Source organism: Girardinichthys multiradiatus, chromosome 18 (assembly GCF_021462225.1).
Source record: "Girardinichthys multiradiatus isolate DD_20200921_A chromosome 18, DD_fGirMul_XY1, whole genome shotgun sequence".
NCBI classification, from domain to species: Eukaryota; Metazoa; Chordata; class Actinopteri; order Cyprinodontiformes; family Goodeidae; genus Girardinichthys; species Girardinichthys multiradiatus.
The window spans coordinates 49,878,290-49,895,906 of record NC_061810.1 but is presented as its reverse complement, the minus strand read 5'-3'; the positions used below and the strand labels follow the sequence as shown (position 1 = coordinate 49,895,906).

The window sequence follows — 17,617 nt, the reverse complement described above, 5'->3', positions numbered from 1 at the left end:
GTCCCCCACCTCTGCGGATCATGTTTGAAGCTCTCCCGGAGGTTGGAGTTGAATCTCCGCCTCACGGGAGACTCCTCCAGGCGTTCCCAGCCGACCCTCAAAATTCTTTTGGGTCTGTCAGGTCTGACCGGCATCTTCCCCCACCATCGAAGCCCGCTCACCACCAGGTAGTGGTCAGTAGAAAGCTCCACTCCCAAGACATTGATGACACAACAACAAAGTTAATCATCGAACTGCAGCCTAGGGTGTCCTGGTGTAAAGAGCACACATGGACACCCTTATGCTTGAACATGGTGTTAGTTATGGACAATCCATGACGAGCACAGAAGTCCAATAACAAAACACCACTCAGTTTCAGAATGGGAGGGCCATTCCTCCCAACCACACATCTCCAGGACTCACTGTCATTGCCATCGTGAACGTTGAAGTCCCCCGGCAGAACAAGGGAGTCCCCAGGAGGGGCACTCTCCAACACCCCCCTCTAAGGACTCCAAAAAGGGTGGGTAGTCTGAACTGCTGTTTGGTGCATAAGCACAAACGACAGTCAGAACCCGTCCCCCCACCCGAAGGCGGAGGGAGGCTACCCTCTCGTTCACCGGGGTGAACCCCAACGTACAGGCAACTAGATGGGGGGCAACAAGTATGCCCACCCCAGTTCGGCAATTCTCACCAAGGGCAACTCCAGAGTGGAAGAGTGTCAAACCCCTCTCATGGAGACTGGTTCCAGGGCCAGAGCCGTGCGTCGAGGTGAGCCCGACTATTTCTAGCCGGAACCTCTCTACCTTTCACACCAACTCAGGCTCCTTCCCCACCAGAGCGGAGACATTCCACGTCCCAAGAGCCAGCTTCTGCAGCCGAGGATCAGACCGCCAAGGTCTCAGCCTTCGGCTGCCACCTGTACCACATTGCACCCGACCCCTTTTGCCCCTCCCACGGGTGGTGAGCCCATCGGAAGGGGGACCCACGTTTCCTCTTCGGGCTGTGCCCGGCCGGGCTCCATGGGTGAAAGCCCGGCCACCAGGTGCTTGCCAGTTTGTCTTAAGAGGTCTGTGAGCTGTGCTTTGTCTGATCCCTCACCTAGGACCTGTTTGCCTTGGGTGACCCTACCTGGGGCATAAAGCCCCTGACAACATAGATCCAAGGATCATTGGGACACTCAAACCCCTCCACCGCGGTAAGGTGGCAGCCAAGGGAGGGAATTCATTTCAGAATGAATGTCATTGGTGAAATGTTTTGGGTTTACTACCTCAAGCTTTTCACAATAGTTTACCGGAATTTTGGCCCATTCTGTGACCATTGTGGTGGTATGCTGGGGGACATTGTCCATTTGGAAGCCACAAAGGCTTAAAATCATGTCTGTTTGCCTTTGTGCCAACATCTGGCTGGGCGAGCTGCTGTATGGTTTTCAACCATTTCCGCTGATCCTGCCCACTCTTCACAGGGTGAACTTGTCAACTCAGAGAGGTCCTAATGCTGCCGGAGTGGCCCATGAGAGTCTGTTTTCCAATGCTCCTCCACCTGTTGGATAGGGAGCCTTGATGGCTTCTGGTGAGAGGGGACCTGTTGTCCCAGATGTTGTCCCAGTCATGTCCCAGCTCACAGTGTGGCTGCAGAAGGGGTCTGGCAGCCCCTAACGGCTCTGGAGCTCTCAATCCACCAGACACTACAAAATGCCAGGGCTCCTTCAACATTGAAGGCTTATGCTTATTGTTGCCAATGCTTTGCAGCTTGGTGCAGTGACAGGGGTTTGGACCCGTTTTTTGTTCCCTGCAGGACATTTTGAGGTGGGGGCTCATCACTGGCTGATGCAGTTTCTCCAAGGGCCAAGGCTGTGTCCTCCCCAACAGAGGCTGGCAGTTGCATGGGACCATTGGTGTTGAGGACTTTCAGTGGACCACCTTCAAAGCCAATGTGTGCAGCCCCACTAAAACTGGCTCCTGAAAACGGACTTTGTTTTACCAGTGACTACAGCTAAGTGGGTCAGTGAGCTCCACGCCCTTGGTATTACCTCTACCTGCCTGCAGTCAAGGGCAGATGGTTCCAGGGTACAACTGTGGCCAAACATCAATGTCCTTCCTAAGGTTCTGCCACCGGGCCATGTGAACACAGCCATTAAGCTGGGAGTATTCTGCCCTCTCCCGTTCCATCCTGAGATGCAGAGGTTGGCATACTTGCTTTGCCTAATCCCAGCACTGCAGCTGTATGTTGCAGCTACAGGTGGTGTTCAGGAGTCAGACCAGCTGGTTGTATGCCATGGTGGGAAGAACAGGGAGCAAGCACTTTCTAATGTTTCTACAGATCTGACAGGTTAAACAAAACCTACAGGTCCAGTTTCTACAGAACCATCCAGAGCTGAAATCTACACGTAGTGAATGAGAGTGGGCGTGTCTCTCTGCACTTTGGGCTCTGATTGGATAGAATCTGTAGGTCCTCTATCATTGGGAGACAGACTGGCTGGAAGTACAGGTCCTTCTCAAAATATTAGCATATTGTGATAAAGTTCATTATTTTCCATAATGTCATGATGAAAATTTAACATTCATATATTTTAGATTCATTGCACACTAACTGAAATATTTCAGGTCTTTTATTGTCTTAATACGGATGATTTTGGCATACAGCTCATGAAAACCCAAAATTCCTATCTCACAAAATTAGCATATCATTAAAAGGGTCTCTAAACGAGCTATGAACCTAATCATCTGAATCAACGAGTTAACTCTAAACACCTGCAAAAGATTCCTGAGGCCTTTAAAACTCCCAGCCTGGTTCATCACTCAAAACCCCAATCATGGGTAAGACTGCCGACCTGACTGCTGTCCAGAAGGCTACTATTGACACCCTCAAGCAAGAGGGTAAGACACAGAAAGACATTTCTGAACGAATAGGCTGTTCCCAGAGTGCTGTATCAAGGCACCTCAGTGGGAAGTCTGTGGGAAGGAAAAAGTGTGGCAGAAAACGCTGCACAACGAGAAGAGGTGACCGGAGCCTGAGGAAGATTGTGGAGAAGGGCCGATTCCAGACCTTGGGGGACCTGCGGAAGCAGTGGACTGAGTCTGGAGTAGAAACATCCAGAGCCACCGTGCACAGGCGTGTGCAGGAAATGGGCTACAGGTGCCGCATTCCCCAGGTCAAGCCACTTTTGAACCCGAAACAGCGGCAGAAGCGCCTGACCTGGGCTACAGAGAAGCAGCTGTTGCTCAGTGGTCCAAAGTACTTTTTTCGGATGGAAGCAAATTCTGCATGTCATTCGGAAATCAAGGTGCCAGAGTCTGGAGGAAGACTGGGGAGAAGGAAATGCTAAAATGCCAGAAGTTCAGTGTCAAGTACCCACAGTCAGTGATGGTCTGGGGTGCCGTGTCAGCTGCTGGTGTTGGTCCACTGTGTTTTATCAAGGGCAGGGTCAATGCAGCTAGCTATCAGGAGATTTTGGAGCACTTCATGCTTCCATCTGCTGAAAAGCTTTATGGAGATTAAGATTTCATTTTTCAGCACGACCTGGCACCTGCTCACAGTGCCAAAACCACTGGTAAATGGTTTACTGACCATGGTATCACTGTGCTCAATTGGCCTGCCAACTCTCCTGACCTGAACCCCATAGAGAATCTGTGGGATATTGTGAAGAGAACGTTGAGAGACTCAAGACCCAACACTCTGGATGAGCTAAAGGCCGCTATCGAAGCATCCTGGGCCTCCATAAGACCTCAGCAGTGCCACAGGCTGATTGCCTCCATGCCACGCCGCATTGAAGCAGTCATTTCTGCCAAAGGATTCCCGACCAAGTATTGAGTGCATAACTGTACATGATTATTTGAAGGTTGACGTTTTTTGTATTAAAAACACTTTTCTTTTATTGGTCGGATGAAATATGCTAATTTTGTGAGATAGGAATTTTGGGTTTTCATGAGCTGTATGCCAAAATCATCCGTATTAAGACAATAAAAGACCTGAAATATTTCAGTTAGTGTGCAATGAATCTAAAATATATGAATGTTAAATTTTCATCATTACATTATGGAAAATAATGAACTTTATCACAATATGCTAATATTTTGAGAAGGACCTGTAGATAGAAATACCTATGTTCTGATGTAGAAACTGGACATGTGGCCATTTGTAAACAGTTATTTGTGGAGAAGAAGAGAAAGAAACACAGATTGGTGCAGGATCAGTGTGCTTCATCACCTCTTCCTTGTTGGGTTTAGTGTTTCCACTTAAACCAGCAGCAGTTGCTTTTAAATGTAAATTTAAAATGAGTATAATGGAGGAACAACATTCTATAGTCCTGTTGGTTGGCATGCTCGTAGCTGTGAGTTCAACTCTGATTTGGGCCGGTCTTATATCTGCATCATCCAAACCTAGTTGCAGACTATTTCATGATGTCCCTGTAGTTTAACATTTCACCTTGTATCTGATTTCTTTGTTTCTGCTTTGCTTGGAGTTCTTAACCCAGATAAACAACTCTAATGTCTTAAATTTCATTCCTCTGTCTTTTCTGCTCCTACGCTTACTCTGTCCAACTGATTGTTCATGTTTCTGTGTTGTTTCTCATGTCTTTGTTTATCCCTGAGCTCTGCTCTTTTTCCATCACACTGTTTTCTCGGTTTCACCCCCTGAAACCCGGTCCAAGCTGTGAGTGCTGATGCGCTCCATCTGTGGGCTGACGGTCAGAACAAGAACTGCTTCGGCGTGTTTACAAGAGAAGACAAAGCTGCTTTGTAGCAGTAAACCTGAAGTTACAACAGTGTAAGCAGACAGGATTACAGGACATGAACACACACTCAGTTTCTATGATGGAAGAGGTGCCGATCCTTCTTCCAAAGTAAAAGCAGCGTAAACAGAGGAAAAATCTCAAGGTTTCCTTCAGTTTCCATCGTTTTAGTGGCAGTCGGGACTCCAGTGGCTTGTGGAGTAACAATGCCGCAGCTTCCTGTGGCATCAGCTCAAACAGGAAGCAGGAAGTGGCTGCTGGTTCTCCTGGCGCCAGCGCAGGTCTCACCTTTCGCCTGTTACCGCTCCCAGATGCATGACCTGGGAATGTTGGTGTTTATAAGCTGGCAAGGCTCCTGGTTTCTCCACAAACTGTAAAAAGCAAAAACATTTAGCAGAAAAACTCCAGGAACTTTATATCCATGGACAGTGATACCATACCATATATGGTAGGGAATATTTAATCTCATAATTCCAACTACATTCATCTGGATTATCAGCATTATTCACATATCTTTAATCTTTGGGGTTTTTATCTTTCTCTTTTTTTATGTTTTTGATTTATTTCAGTTTCACAATTTTTTGTGTTCAGTCAGTCAGTCATTTTCTACCGCTTATTCCATAGTGGGTCGCAGGGGAGCTGGTGCCTATCTCCAGCAGTCTATGGGCGAATTTTTTGTGTTATTAATTTTTTTTTTAATTCACATATTTTTCGATTTTCCTTTTAGAAATATTACACTTCTTTAGATTATTCAGTTTATTTCCCTTCAGGTTCAAAACAAGTTTTTTTCATTGTGTAATTTTAAAAAGCAATAATTTCACAGAATAAGTTTTCACCTTTTTAAAAGATGTAATATTTAATATTATGTCATTCTTTTGTCTGTTTTTAGATATCAAATTAAATCTTAAATATATTGTATTAAGCAACATACTTAAACAATTATTCATTTTTTTTATTTTTAGACTTAATTCAAATATTTTTGCCTGTGATTTTAGCAATCAGTATAAAGAAATGTATCTTTATATTGTAATCTTTGTTTAATTATAAATTGTTGTTTTTGATGTTGTTTGTTTTGTGGATGAAACAAAATAAAAACAGTTAAATGATGAATTATTTTAATAATTAGGAATCAGTTTTTATTGTTTTCTGATAATTTAAAGTCTGTTCTGTCTTTACTGGTCGTTCAAAGATAAATGAGGCGTTGCTGCAGAGAAAGGTTCTGTTGATTTAGATCCAAACCGGCACAGACTGAGCAGAATCTGGTTCTTGTTGTTTCTCCTCAGTCCTCTGTCCTCTGCTCTGCAAGAACGGAGGCATCTGTGTGCAGAAGGATCGCTGCCTCTGCCCCACAAACTTCACTGGAAAGTTCTGCCAGATTCCCGTTCCACCTTTAGCCGCCAGGCCCAGTGGCGCCGCCCTACCGTCCTCCACAAATGAGATTGTCAAACCTGTGCTTCTCTCTGGCACGGCAGCCAATCACGAGCTGATGAGGTCAGAGTTCCTGCTGCCGCTCGGGCCGAACCAGGAGGTGCCGCGGTCCACAGGTAAATCTCAAAACGCTCGACTGTTAAAAATGTTTGTTTTCTTTGACATTTTTATATTTTTGGGTCAAAAACCTTTTGGACTCAGTAAGTTTCTGTTGTGATATTTTTTTTAACAAAGCGGCAGATTCCCGCATGGTGAAGGTCAGAGTTCAGCACCCCCCCGAGGCCAGTGTGAAGATCCACCAGGTGATGAAGGTGAAACCATTAATGTCCTCTCAGATTGAACTTTCAGTTATTTTCTGATTAAATCAACTTCCTGTTTAATTTGCTCATAAAAACATTTTTTGGTCTTAGGTTGTTTTTGCACTAAATTAAGTCTAATGTGCCCCAGTAGCTGTGGCTACAGCGTAGCTCTCCACTGTCAGTGTGTGAATGTGTGTATGAATGGGTGAATGTAGTGTGAAGCTCTAGTGCTATATAAGGACAAGCCATTTACCATTTATTTTAGTCATTTCCTTTTACTTTTTTTAATCCTTTTTATTTTTTTTTTCCATATTTAATTGAACTGAATTATTTTAATTACACTACCTGGCTAAAAAAAAAAAGTGGCCTCCAAAAAAAAAAAGGTCACACTCTAATATTTCGTTGGACCGCCTTTAGTTTTGATTACGGCTCCATTTGCTGTGGCTTTGTTTCGAAGCCACACGATTTATTTCCACCCAGTGTTGCATTAATTTTTCACCAAGATCTTGCGTTGATGATGGTAGAGTCAAAGTCTTCTCCAGCACATTCCAAAGATTCTCAATGGGGTTAAGGTCTGGACTCCAATCCATGCGTCTCATGCTCCCTGAACCACTCTTTCACTGTTTTGAGCCCGATGAATCCTGACATTGTTATCTTGGAATATGCCCGTACCATCAGGGAAGAAAAGATCCATTGATGGAATAATCTGGTCACTCAGTATATTCAGGTAGTCAGCTGACCTCATTCTTTGAACGCATACTGTTGCTGAACCCAGACCTGACCACCTGCAGCAACCCCAGATCATAGCACTGATCCTACAGGCTTGTACAGTAGGCACTAGGCATGATGGGGGCATCACTTCACCTGCCTCTCTTCTTACCCTGATGCGTCAATCACTCTGGAACAGGGTAAATCTGGACTCATTAGACCTTCTTCCATTGCTCCAGAGTCCAATCTTTATGCTCCCTAGCAAACTGAAGCCGTTTTTCTCCAGTTAGCCTCACTGATTAGTGGTTTTCTTAAGGCTCTACAGTTGTTCAGTCCCAATCCCTTGAGTTGTCTTTGCATTGTGTGTGTGGAAATGCTCTTACTTTCACTATTAAACAGCCTGGAGTTCTACCGTTGTTTTTCTTCAATTTCACCAAACGTTTAAGTGATCGCCGATCACGATCATTCAGGATTGTTTTCTGGCCACATTTCTTCCTCGAAGACGATGGGTCCCCACTATCCTTCCAGTTTTTAATAATGCATTGGACAGTTCTTAACCCAGTTTTGGTAGTTTTTGCAATCTCCTTAGATGTTTTCTCTGCTTGATGCACGCCAATGATTTGACCTTTCTGAAACAGACTGACATCTTTTCCACGACCACAGGATGTGTCTTTAGACATGGCTGTTTAAGAAATGAGAAGCAACTCATTGCACCAGTTGGGGTTAAATAACTTGTTGCCAGCTGAAACATAATCGCCCCTGCAGTAATTATCCAATAGGAGGCTCGTACCTATTTGCTTAGTTAAATCCAGGAGGATACTTTTTTTTGCCAGGCTGTGTATGTTATTTTATTCTACTTTATTTTTGTCATTTTATTTATTTTTGTTTAATTCTTACTAATGTTATATTTGGTTTTATTTAGTTATTTTACTTCATTCATTTCAGTTTTTTTATTCATTTTATTTTAGTTTTTAAAATATGATTTTAATATTTCATTTATTATTGTAGTTAAATTGTAGTGAAATAATTTTTTGTTTTAGTTTAGGCATTTTATTTAATTCTTTTAGTTAGTTTAATTTTGTTTAATTTGAACTATTAACAAAAGAACAGAACCAGTCCAGTTTTATGACAGTTAAGCTTCCTCCTTTTCCCCTCGTTGTCGATGCAGATTTCTGGGCCCAGTCCTCCCTTGCGGACCATCTCTTCCTCGTCTTCTTCAGGTTCGGCTGGCGCTCCGGCACCAGCTCCGGATCCAGCAGGTGTCAGTAGTATCCAGGCTCAGACCTTGAGGGGTGGTGGTACCTACAACCTGCAGTCTGGCTTCAAATACTGCTTCAGAGAGGTCAAAGATGGACAGGTGAGAGGGGGCAGGTACCAGCTACCGTTTCTGTCTGAAGGAACAGTAGAAAGAAAATCAGCAGCTTACTTTCTGAAAGCTTTAATAGACAATGAACTTTGAAGTACCAGCAGATGTCAGGGTAATGTTTGATGTTTAGCCCGTTTTTATTTTCTGAGGCAGATTATTCCTGAGGTGTGACCTGAGTTCACTGTGTTTCTACGCTTGCAGTGCAGCTCTCCACTTCCTGGTCTGAGGAGCAGAGAGGTGTGCTGCAGAGGAATCGGGAAGGCGTGGGGCCTCACTGACTGTACGCTCTGTCCTGAAATCCCAGGTATAAACACAACCAACCATCTATATTACTGCAAATCCACAAGCAGCTGTGCAATCAAACTACACACCAGGAAAATAGTTTCTTTCAGAAAGAACTGACTTTCCCACTTTCTGAACAAAATCTCGTAAAACGCATCATCACCTGAACTGATCTGTGAAACTAAAGTGGTAAATCAGTTTTACCCGAGCAAAAGGTCAGATACTAAACTGTGACAGGATTCTGATGTTTGAGTTTATTGAAGAATCATGAAGAATTTCCTGCAAAAATGTTAAATGTTTATGTGCTCTTAAAATAAGATCATTTAAAGTAAGACAAACTAAGCTAAGCTAAACTATACTTAGGTAAAATAAGATAAACCTAACGAACGAGCTAAGCCAACATAACTGAGCCCAAGGCGTTCCAAGGCCAGCTGAGAGACGTAGTCCCTCCAGCGTGTCCTGGGCCGTCCCCTGGGCCTCCTCCCGGTGGGACGTGCCTGGAACACCTCCCGAGGAAGGCGTCCAGGAGGCATCCGGTATAGATGCCCGAGCCACCTCAACTGGCTCCTCTCGATGTGGAAGAGCAGCGGCTCTACTCCGAGCCCCTCCCAGATGGCCGAGCTCCTCACCCTATCTCTAAGGGAGTGCCCGGCCACCCTACGGAGGAAGCTAATTTCAGCCGCTTGTATCTGGGATCTCGTTCTTTTGGTCATGACCCAAAGTTCATGGCCATAGGTGAGGGTAGGAACGTAGACCGACCGGTAAATCGAGAGCTTCACTTTTTGGCTCAGTTCTCTCTTCACCACAACAGACCGGCACAGCGCCACCATTACTGTGGCAGCCGCACCGATCCGTCTGTCGATCTCCCGCTCCATTCTTCCCTCACTCATGAACAAGACCCCGAGATACTTAAACTCCTCCACTTGAGGCAGGAACTCCCCTCCAACCTGAAGAGGACAAGCCACCCTTTTCCGGTCGAGAACCATGGCCTCGGACTTGGAGGAGCTGATCTTCATCCCAGCCGCTTCACACTCGGCTGTGAACCGCCCCAGTGAATGCTGTAGGTCTTGGCTAGAGGGGGCCAGGAGGACCACGTCATCTGCAAAAAGAAGAGACGAAATTCACTGGTCCCCAAACCAGACCCCCTCCAGCCCTTGGCTGCGTCTAGAAATCCTGTCCATAAAAGTTATGAACAGGACCGGTGACAAAGGGCAGCCCTGCCGGAGTCCAACATGCACCGGGAACAGGTCCGACTTAGTGCCGGCAATGCGAACCAAACTCCTGCTCCGCTCGTACAGGGACTGAATGGCCCCTAATAAAGGGCCCCCGATTCCATACCCCTGGAGCACCCCCTACAGGGCACCACAAGGGACACAGTCGAATGCCTTCTCCAGGTCCACAAAACACATGTGAACCGGTTGAGCAAACTCCCATGAACCCTCAAGTACCCTGTAGAGGGTATAGAGCTGGTCCAGTGTTCCACGGCCGGAACGAAAACCACACTGCTCCTCCTGAAGCCGAGGTTCGACTATCGGCCGGACTCTCCTAATAATAATAATAATAATCATCTTTATTGGTCATTGCACATGTACATTACAATACAACGAAATTTGTCCTCTGCATTTAACCCATCCCTTACAGGGAGCAGTGGGCTGCCATTGTGCGGCGCCCGGGGAGCATTCTGGGGCTAAGGGTCTTGCTCAGGAACCTAGAGTGGTAATCTGTGGGATACGAACATGGCCCCTTGTGTCCCCTCTGGAACACAAACCTCCTGTTCTAACCACTAGGCCACCACTCCTCTCCAATACCCTGGTGTAGGCCTTACCAGGGAGGCTGAGGAGTGTGATCCCCCTGTAGTTGGAACACACCCTCCTGTTCCCCTTCTTATGAAGGGGGACCACCACCCCAGTCTGCCAGTCCAGAGTCACTGTCCCAGACCGCCACGCAGTGTTGAAGAGGCGTGTCAACCATGACAGCCCCACAACATCCAGAGACTTGAGGTATTCAGGGCGGATCTCATCCACCCCCGAAGCCTTGCCACCGCGGAGCTTTTTAACCACCTCGGTGACTTCAGCCTGGGTGATGAAAGAGTCCAACCCCGAGTCCCCAGCCTCTGTTTCCACCAGGGAATACATGATGGCAGGATTGAGGAGATCTCGAAGTACTCCTTCCACCGCCCAATAATGTCCCCAGTCGAGGTCAGCAGCTCCCCACCCCCACTGTAAACAGTGTCTGCGAAGCACTGCTTCCCCCTCCTGAGGCACCGGACGGTTTGCCAGAATCGCTTCGAGACCAACCAGTAGTCCTTCTCCATGGCCTCACCGAACTCCTCCCAGGCTCGGGTTTTTGCCTCTGCCACAGCCCGAGCCGCGGCACGCTTGGCCTCACGGTACCCGTCAGCCGCATCAGGAGTCCCACAAGCCAACCACATCCGATAGGACTCCTTCTTCAGCTTGACAGCATCCCTTACTGCCGGTGTCCACCACCGGGTTCTGGGATTGCCGCCGCGACAGGCACCGCAGACCTTACGGCCGCAGCTACGGGCAGCAGCATTAACAATAGATGCTGAGTACATGGTCCACTCGGACTCTATGTCTCCAACATCCCCCGGGATCTGGTCGAAGCTCTCCCGGAGGTGGGAGTTGAATACATCCCTGGCCGAGGGCTCTGCCAGACGTTCCCAGCAGACCCTCACTATGCGCCTGGGCCTGCCAAGTCTGTCCGGCTTTCTCGTCCTCCAGCGGATCCAACTCACCACCAGGTGGTGATCAGTGGACAGCTCAGCCCCTCTCTTCACCCGAGTGTCCAAAACATGCGACCGAAGGTCTGATGATATGATGACAAAGTCAATCATTGGCCTCCTGCCCAGGGTGTCCTGGTGCCAAGTGCACTGATGGACACCCTTATGTTTGAACATGGTGTTCGTTATGGACAAACCGTGACTAGCACAAAAGTCCAATAACAAAACACCACTCGGATTCAGATTGGGGTGGCCATTCCCCCTCGATCACGCCTCCCCAGGTGTCACTGTTGTTTCCCACGTGGGCGTTGAAGTCCCCCAGCAGAATAATGGAGTCCCCGGGAGGGGCACTATCCAGCACCCCCGACAGGGACGCCAAGAAGGCCGGGTACTCTGCACTACCGCTCGGCCCGTAGGCCGAAATGATAGTCAGAGACCTCTCCCCAACCCGAAGGCGCAGGGATACGACCCTCTCATCCACTTGGATGAACCCCAACACAAGACGGCTGAGCTGGGGGGCAACAAGCAAACCCACACCAGCCCGCCGCCTCTCCCCGTGGGTCACTCCAGAGTAGAAGAGAGTCCAACCCCTCTCAAGGAGATGGGTTCCAGAGCCCACGCTGTGCGTGGAGGCGAGCCCGACTATTTCTAGTCGATATCTCTCGACCTCCCGCGCAAGCTCAGGCTCCTTCCCCCCCAGCGAGGTGACATTCCACGTCCCTAGAGCCAGGCTAAGCATCCGGGAATCGGGCCGCTGAGGTCTCCACCTTCGTCCGCCACCCAATCCTCTTTGCACCGGTCCCTCACGGTTCCCCCTGCAGGTGGTGGGCCCACTGGGGGATGGCCTCGCGTCTCTTGTTCGGGCTTGGCTCGGCTGGGTCCCGCGAGGAGCAACCCGGCCAGCAGGCGCTCTCCGGCGAGTCCTGACCCCAGGCCTGGCTCCAGGGTGGGACCCAGGCTCCGCCGTACCGGGCGACGTCACGTGCCTCAATATTTTAGTCCTCATGAAGGATTCTTGAACCATTCTTTGTCTGACCCGTCACCTAGAGCCTTTTTGCCATGGGAGACCCTACCAGGGGCATTTAGGCCCCAGACAACATAGCCTCTAGGATCATTTGAGCACTCAAACCCCTCCACCACGTTAAGGTGGCGGTTCAAGGAGGGGACCGGATGATATTAGGGTAAAATATGATAAACTGACATACAGGTACATCTCTAAAATTAGAATATTGCGTAAAAGTGCAATATTTTCTGCCAGTCATTTCAGAAAGTGAAACAGCTATTTTAAATAGATTCATTCAACATAGAGTAAAATATTTCAAGCTTCCATTTATTGTATTGTTGATGCTTGTGGCTTACAGGTAAAGAAAACCCAGAATTCAGTGTCTCAGAAAATTAGAATATGACCTTAGACCAATTAAAAAGGACATTTGAAGCACAAATGTCAGGCTCAGGTTTGCAATACTTTGTTGGGGCTCCTTTTGCATGAATTTTTTGATAGCTGCCTTCAGATCATCACATTTGGTATCTTTGGCAGTGTGGGCAGGGGCCAAGTGGGGCCAGTAGGATACTGGAGAATAAAATCAGCATCTCCATGCAGCTTGTCAGCAGAGGAATGCATGAAGTGCTCTAGAATTTCCTGGTAGATGGCTGCGTTAACTGTGAACTTTAGAAAATCCAGGAGACCAGAACCAGCAGATGACATGGTACCCAAACCATCACTGACTGTGGAAACTTCACCCTGGACTTCAAGCAACGTGGATCTTGGGCCTCTCCACTCTTCCTACAGACTCCGGAACCTTGATTTCTAAATAAAATGGAAACTTTACTTTCATCTGAAAACAGGACTTTGGACCATTGAGCAACAGTCCAGTTCCTTCTCTCCTCAGCCCAGGTAAGATGCTTCTGACGTTGTCTCTGGTCCAGGACTTGGCCTCTCAAGGCTGTGGTTCTTTTTGTTGCTGAATCAGAATCAGCTTTCTTGCCAAGTTTGTACAGACAAAAGAGGAATTTAACTCTGGTACACTGGTGCACCTTTTCCTGCCACACTTCTTCCTTCCACTCAGTTTTCTGTTAATATGCTTGTATACAAAACTCTTAACAACTAGCTTCTTCAGCGGTGACCTTTAGTGGCTTACCCTCCTTATGAAGGGGGTTGATGGCTGTCTTCTGCACATCTGTCCAGTCAGCAGTTTTCCCCATGATTGTGTGACCTATGACCCAGAGTGAGAGACCGTTTAAAGGGTCAGGAAACCCTTGCAGATTTTTTGAGTCAATTAGCTGATTTGGGCGTGACGCCATGAGAGTCCAATAATGAACTTTTTCACAGTATTCTGATTTTCTGAGACACTGAATTTTGGGTTTTCTTTACCTGTAAGCCATAATCATCAAAATGACAAGAAACAAAGGCTCGGAATATATCACTCTGCATAATTATTCTATATAATATAAGAGTTTCACTTTCTGAGATGACTGGCAACAAATATTGCACTTTCATGCAATATTGTTATTTTTGGGATGTATCTGTAGTTCCAGCTGAACTGAGGTAAAATGTGTTTAACTAAACAAACAACAAATTAATTAACTAATTAAGCTAAGAAATGAGTGAAGACAAAGCTAAAATATTAAAAACAGTTTCAACAACATTAAACTAAGATAAACTAAGCTAAAGTAAAATGATCCTAAGTTGAGGTAAATTAAACTAAGGTAAGATCAGCAAAGATAAAGTAAGCTAAAATAATATTAACTAATGTGATACAAAACTGTTGAAATAATATCAAGGAAGGTAAAATAAGTGAAGCTAAGCTACGGTCAAAAAAGATAAACTAAGCCAAGGTAGGCTAAAATATGTTAAGATCAATGAAGCTAAGCTAAGCTAACTGAAACCAAAATAAGTTAAATAAATTAATTACCTAAGGTATGATCAGATATGATAAACTAAAATAAGCTAACGAAAAGCTTTTATTTCACAGTAGAATTTAGCAGCCTGTGATGGCCTGCTGGCCTGTTCAAGGTCTCATCCGCTTCTCTTTCAGTGACCTCTGAAGGTCACTGAAAGAGACTCTGCTACAAGCGACTATAGACGATGGATGGATGTTTGGTTGGATAAGTTAGTAGCTTTAGTGCAGCTCTACTGAAACTGCTACTTGCGGTAAAGTTTTACGACTGCTCAGCAGACACCAGTTGTGGTCTTTGATATAGGCGGTTGCCCAGGGTGTCATTACTTGTTGGAGCTAAAATCATATTTTTAATTCAAATCAATTTTATTTATATAGCACCAATTCACAACACATGTCGTCTCAAGGCTCTTCACAAAGTCAGTTCGATCGAATCATACAGATTTCAAGTCAGGTTCATACAGTTCAATTCATTCTAACTATCAAACAGTCAGATTGAGTTTATTATTCAAATTGGTTAAAAGGTTTTTCTATCTAAGGATTGCATCGAGTCAGAGACTTTTCTTTCTGTCAAATTGAGATGTCTTTGTGCTTTAACTAAAGAAACAAATTGTATGTTTGGGTTAGGTGTTTGTATTAAAAAGCCTAAAGATCAGTTTAAAATTAGTTTTTGAGAAGTTGTCTGTTGTGGTGTTCAGTGGTTCGTAGCTTGAGTTGAAGCCAGAGTTAATGAGTCTAACGAACAAAAAGTGACTTGAAATGAGTGAAAAGGCATTTTATTTTTAACAATACCAAATTTCTATTGAAGAACACTTTTTCACATGAATCTGTTATTGGTCGACAGGTCAAAGCAACAGCAGCTGTCCTGTCGGGTTCGAGCAAGCCAATGGAACGCAGTGCGTCGGTGAGTTAAACACTCACACAGAAAGAGGTCAGAGGTCACAGGCAGGTGGAACCGCAGGATGTTTACTACTGATGATGAGTTTATCAAGTGGTTGGATACGTAAGGTGGCGTTAATTCTCCAGGTGGCTTCTGCTGAAAACAAAATATAAAAAGAGGTCCAAATAAGATGAGATTGTTAGATGAAAATAAAAAGATCTGCTTTACATGTTCATGTGCAGAAGCTTTCATCTTCCTCATTGTTCCATATACAACAGATATAACAATACTTACATTTGGTATATTCTTCTATAAAAGTTGTTTTCCGAGGACTTTATTTGACTCAAAATCATCTGAATATGGCTCTACTGTTTATCTCTGAAGGCTTTGAAAGTTGGATGATATTTTCTAATAATAGGATCGTTTTAATCAGGAGATTTTGATCTGCAGATTAAATCTGAAGCAGAAAACAGCCTTCATTTTGGTGCGTTCGTAAACTCAGCTTCAGATGTTTGGAGCTTTGGGTCCTTTGGGTTTGCAGCAGACCTCATCCCGCCTTTGAGTGGTTGGAGTCTTGGAGAAATCCTGCAGCTCCCATCATTCATGCGTGCCTGTGTTGATGTGTGTAGATGTGAATGAGTGCCTCCAGCCGGGGCTGTGTGAGAACGGCATCTGTGTGAACACCAAGGGGAGCTATAGCTGTGTGTGTCGGTTGGGGTTCATCCTCGATGCCACACATGGAATCTGCATCTGTAAGTAACACACACACACACACACAGTCCGCCGCCAGCTTGAGAAGAGGAATAACGCAACTCCAGTCAGGTCTTCCAGAATCCGTCTGAACATCAGGCATCCGTGGAACTCTGGGTTTTTCCTCCTCCGTCTAACAGGGATTTGTTCCTGAGACTGTCAGAAGAATTAATTATGATTTGGTTCTGTCAGAAGATCCAACTGTGCCGTTCAGGTGGTTTCTGCGAAGCCTTAGTGGAGTTGGGTCATTCTGGCCGGCATTCTCTGGATCGACGGAGGAGGAAGGAGCTGCAGGATGCTGGTCTGGCTGCTGTCTGATGGTATCGTTCTACTCAAAGCTCAGAGCTGGTTTTTAACAGCATCTCTGTGTTTCAGACTTTCACCTGAAAAACTTCATTTACCAGGATCCAGGAATCTTTTTTGTTTTAAAATTTAGTGTTTGTCTTGTTTTGGGACCAGAATCAGAACCAGAACCTGTGAAGTAAAAGACTGTTTTTCATTTTTCACAAAGCAAGAGTTCTGATGAAAATTAAAAAGAGAGATCATATTTCTCCTATTTTAACTTCCCTTCATTGGTTCCCTGTTAAATCCAGAATAGAATTTAAAATTCTCCTCCTCACATATAAAGCCCTTAATGATCTAGCTCCATCATACATCAGAGATCTGATTGGTCCATATGTTCCTAACAGAGAACTTTGTTCTCAGACTGCAGGTTTACTGGTGGTTCCTAGAGTCTCTAGAAGTAGAATGGGAGGCAGATCCTTTAGTTATCAGGCTCCTCTCCTGTGGAACCAGCTCCCAGTTTTAGTCCGTGAGGCAGACACCCTGTCTACTTTTAAGGCTTGGCTTAAAACTTTCCCTTTTGATAAAGCTTATAGTTAGAGAGGCTTAGTTTATCCTGAGCTATCTCTGTAGTTATGCTGCTATAGGCTTAGGCTGCTGGAGGACATAATGACCCCTTTCACCCTCTTCGCTACATTCTCACACTACTCTCCAATTTTGCATTATTTGCTGTTATTTCAGCTTTTAACTTTGTTCTCTCTTTTCTCTTCCTAGAAGCTACACCTGGCCTGGCTCTGTGTCTACCTGTGACACCTTTCTGGAGAGGGGCATCGTCCGAGCTTCTGCTGGCAACAACTTAATGCTCACCTTCTACCGATGATCCACATGGTCCTGTCTTTCAGTGTTTAACCCTTTCTCTCTCCTAGACATGGCTACTGACTGAGCTTCTACTGTGACTAACTCTATGTTCTCTCTTTCAGACTCTAACCTTGAAAACTGGCTCAGAGTTTATCTGTTCTTTCTTTCTAGATGAAACCACTAAAGGAGCTACATCCATTAACATTTACTTTTCCTTCCCATAGAAAGTACTCCTGGATCAGTGCTTCTGTGTTCTCTTTGTGTCTCTGCTCTGTTCTCTCAAACCTCCAGTCGGTCGTGGCAGATGGCCGCTCACACTGAGCCTGGTTCTGGTTCTGCTGGAGGTTTCTTCCTGTTAAAAGGGAGTTTTTCCTCTCCACTGTCGCTACATGCATGCTCAGTATGAGGGATTGCTG

At 45.7% G+C, this 17,617-nt stretch overlaps 1 protein-coding gene across 4 annotated transcripts in view; it reads left to right on the top strand.

Moving 5' to 3' along the window:
* LOC124883793 (latent-transforming growth factor beta-binding protein 1-like) overlaps positions 1-17,617 on the top strand; it is a 75,083-nt gene that overhangs the window by 38,602 nt on the left and 18,864 nt on the right. For 3 of the 4 annotated variants that reach the window (XM_047391130.1, XM_047391131.1, XM_047391133.1), the window contains 6 exons: positions 5,995-6,255; positions 6,374-6,450; positions 8,315-8,503; positions 8,714-8,816; positions 15,276-15,335; positions 15,941-16,063. In XM_047391130.1, the coding sequence (XP_047247086.1) occupies positions 5,995-6,255; positions 6,374-6,450; positions 8,315-8,503; positions 8,714-8,816; positions 15,276-15,335; positions 15,941-16,063 (813 nt within the window). The remainder of the gene's footprint in view (positions 1-5,994; positions 6,256-6,373; positions 6,451-8,314; positions 8,504-8,713; positions 8,817-15,275; positions 15,336-15,940; positions 16,064-17,617) is intronic. The other variant, XM_047391132.1, reaches the window with a different exon arrangement.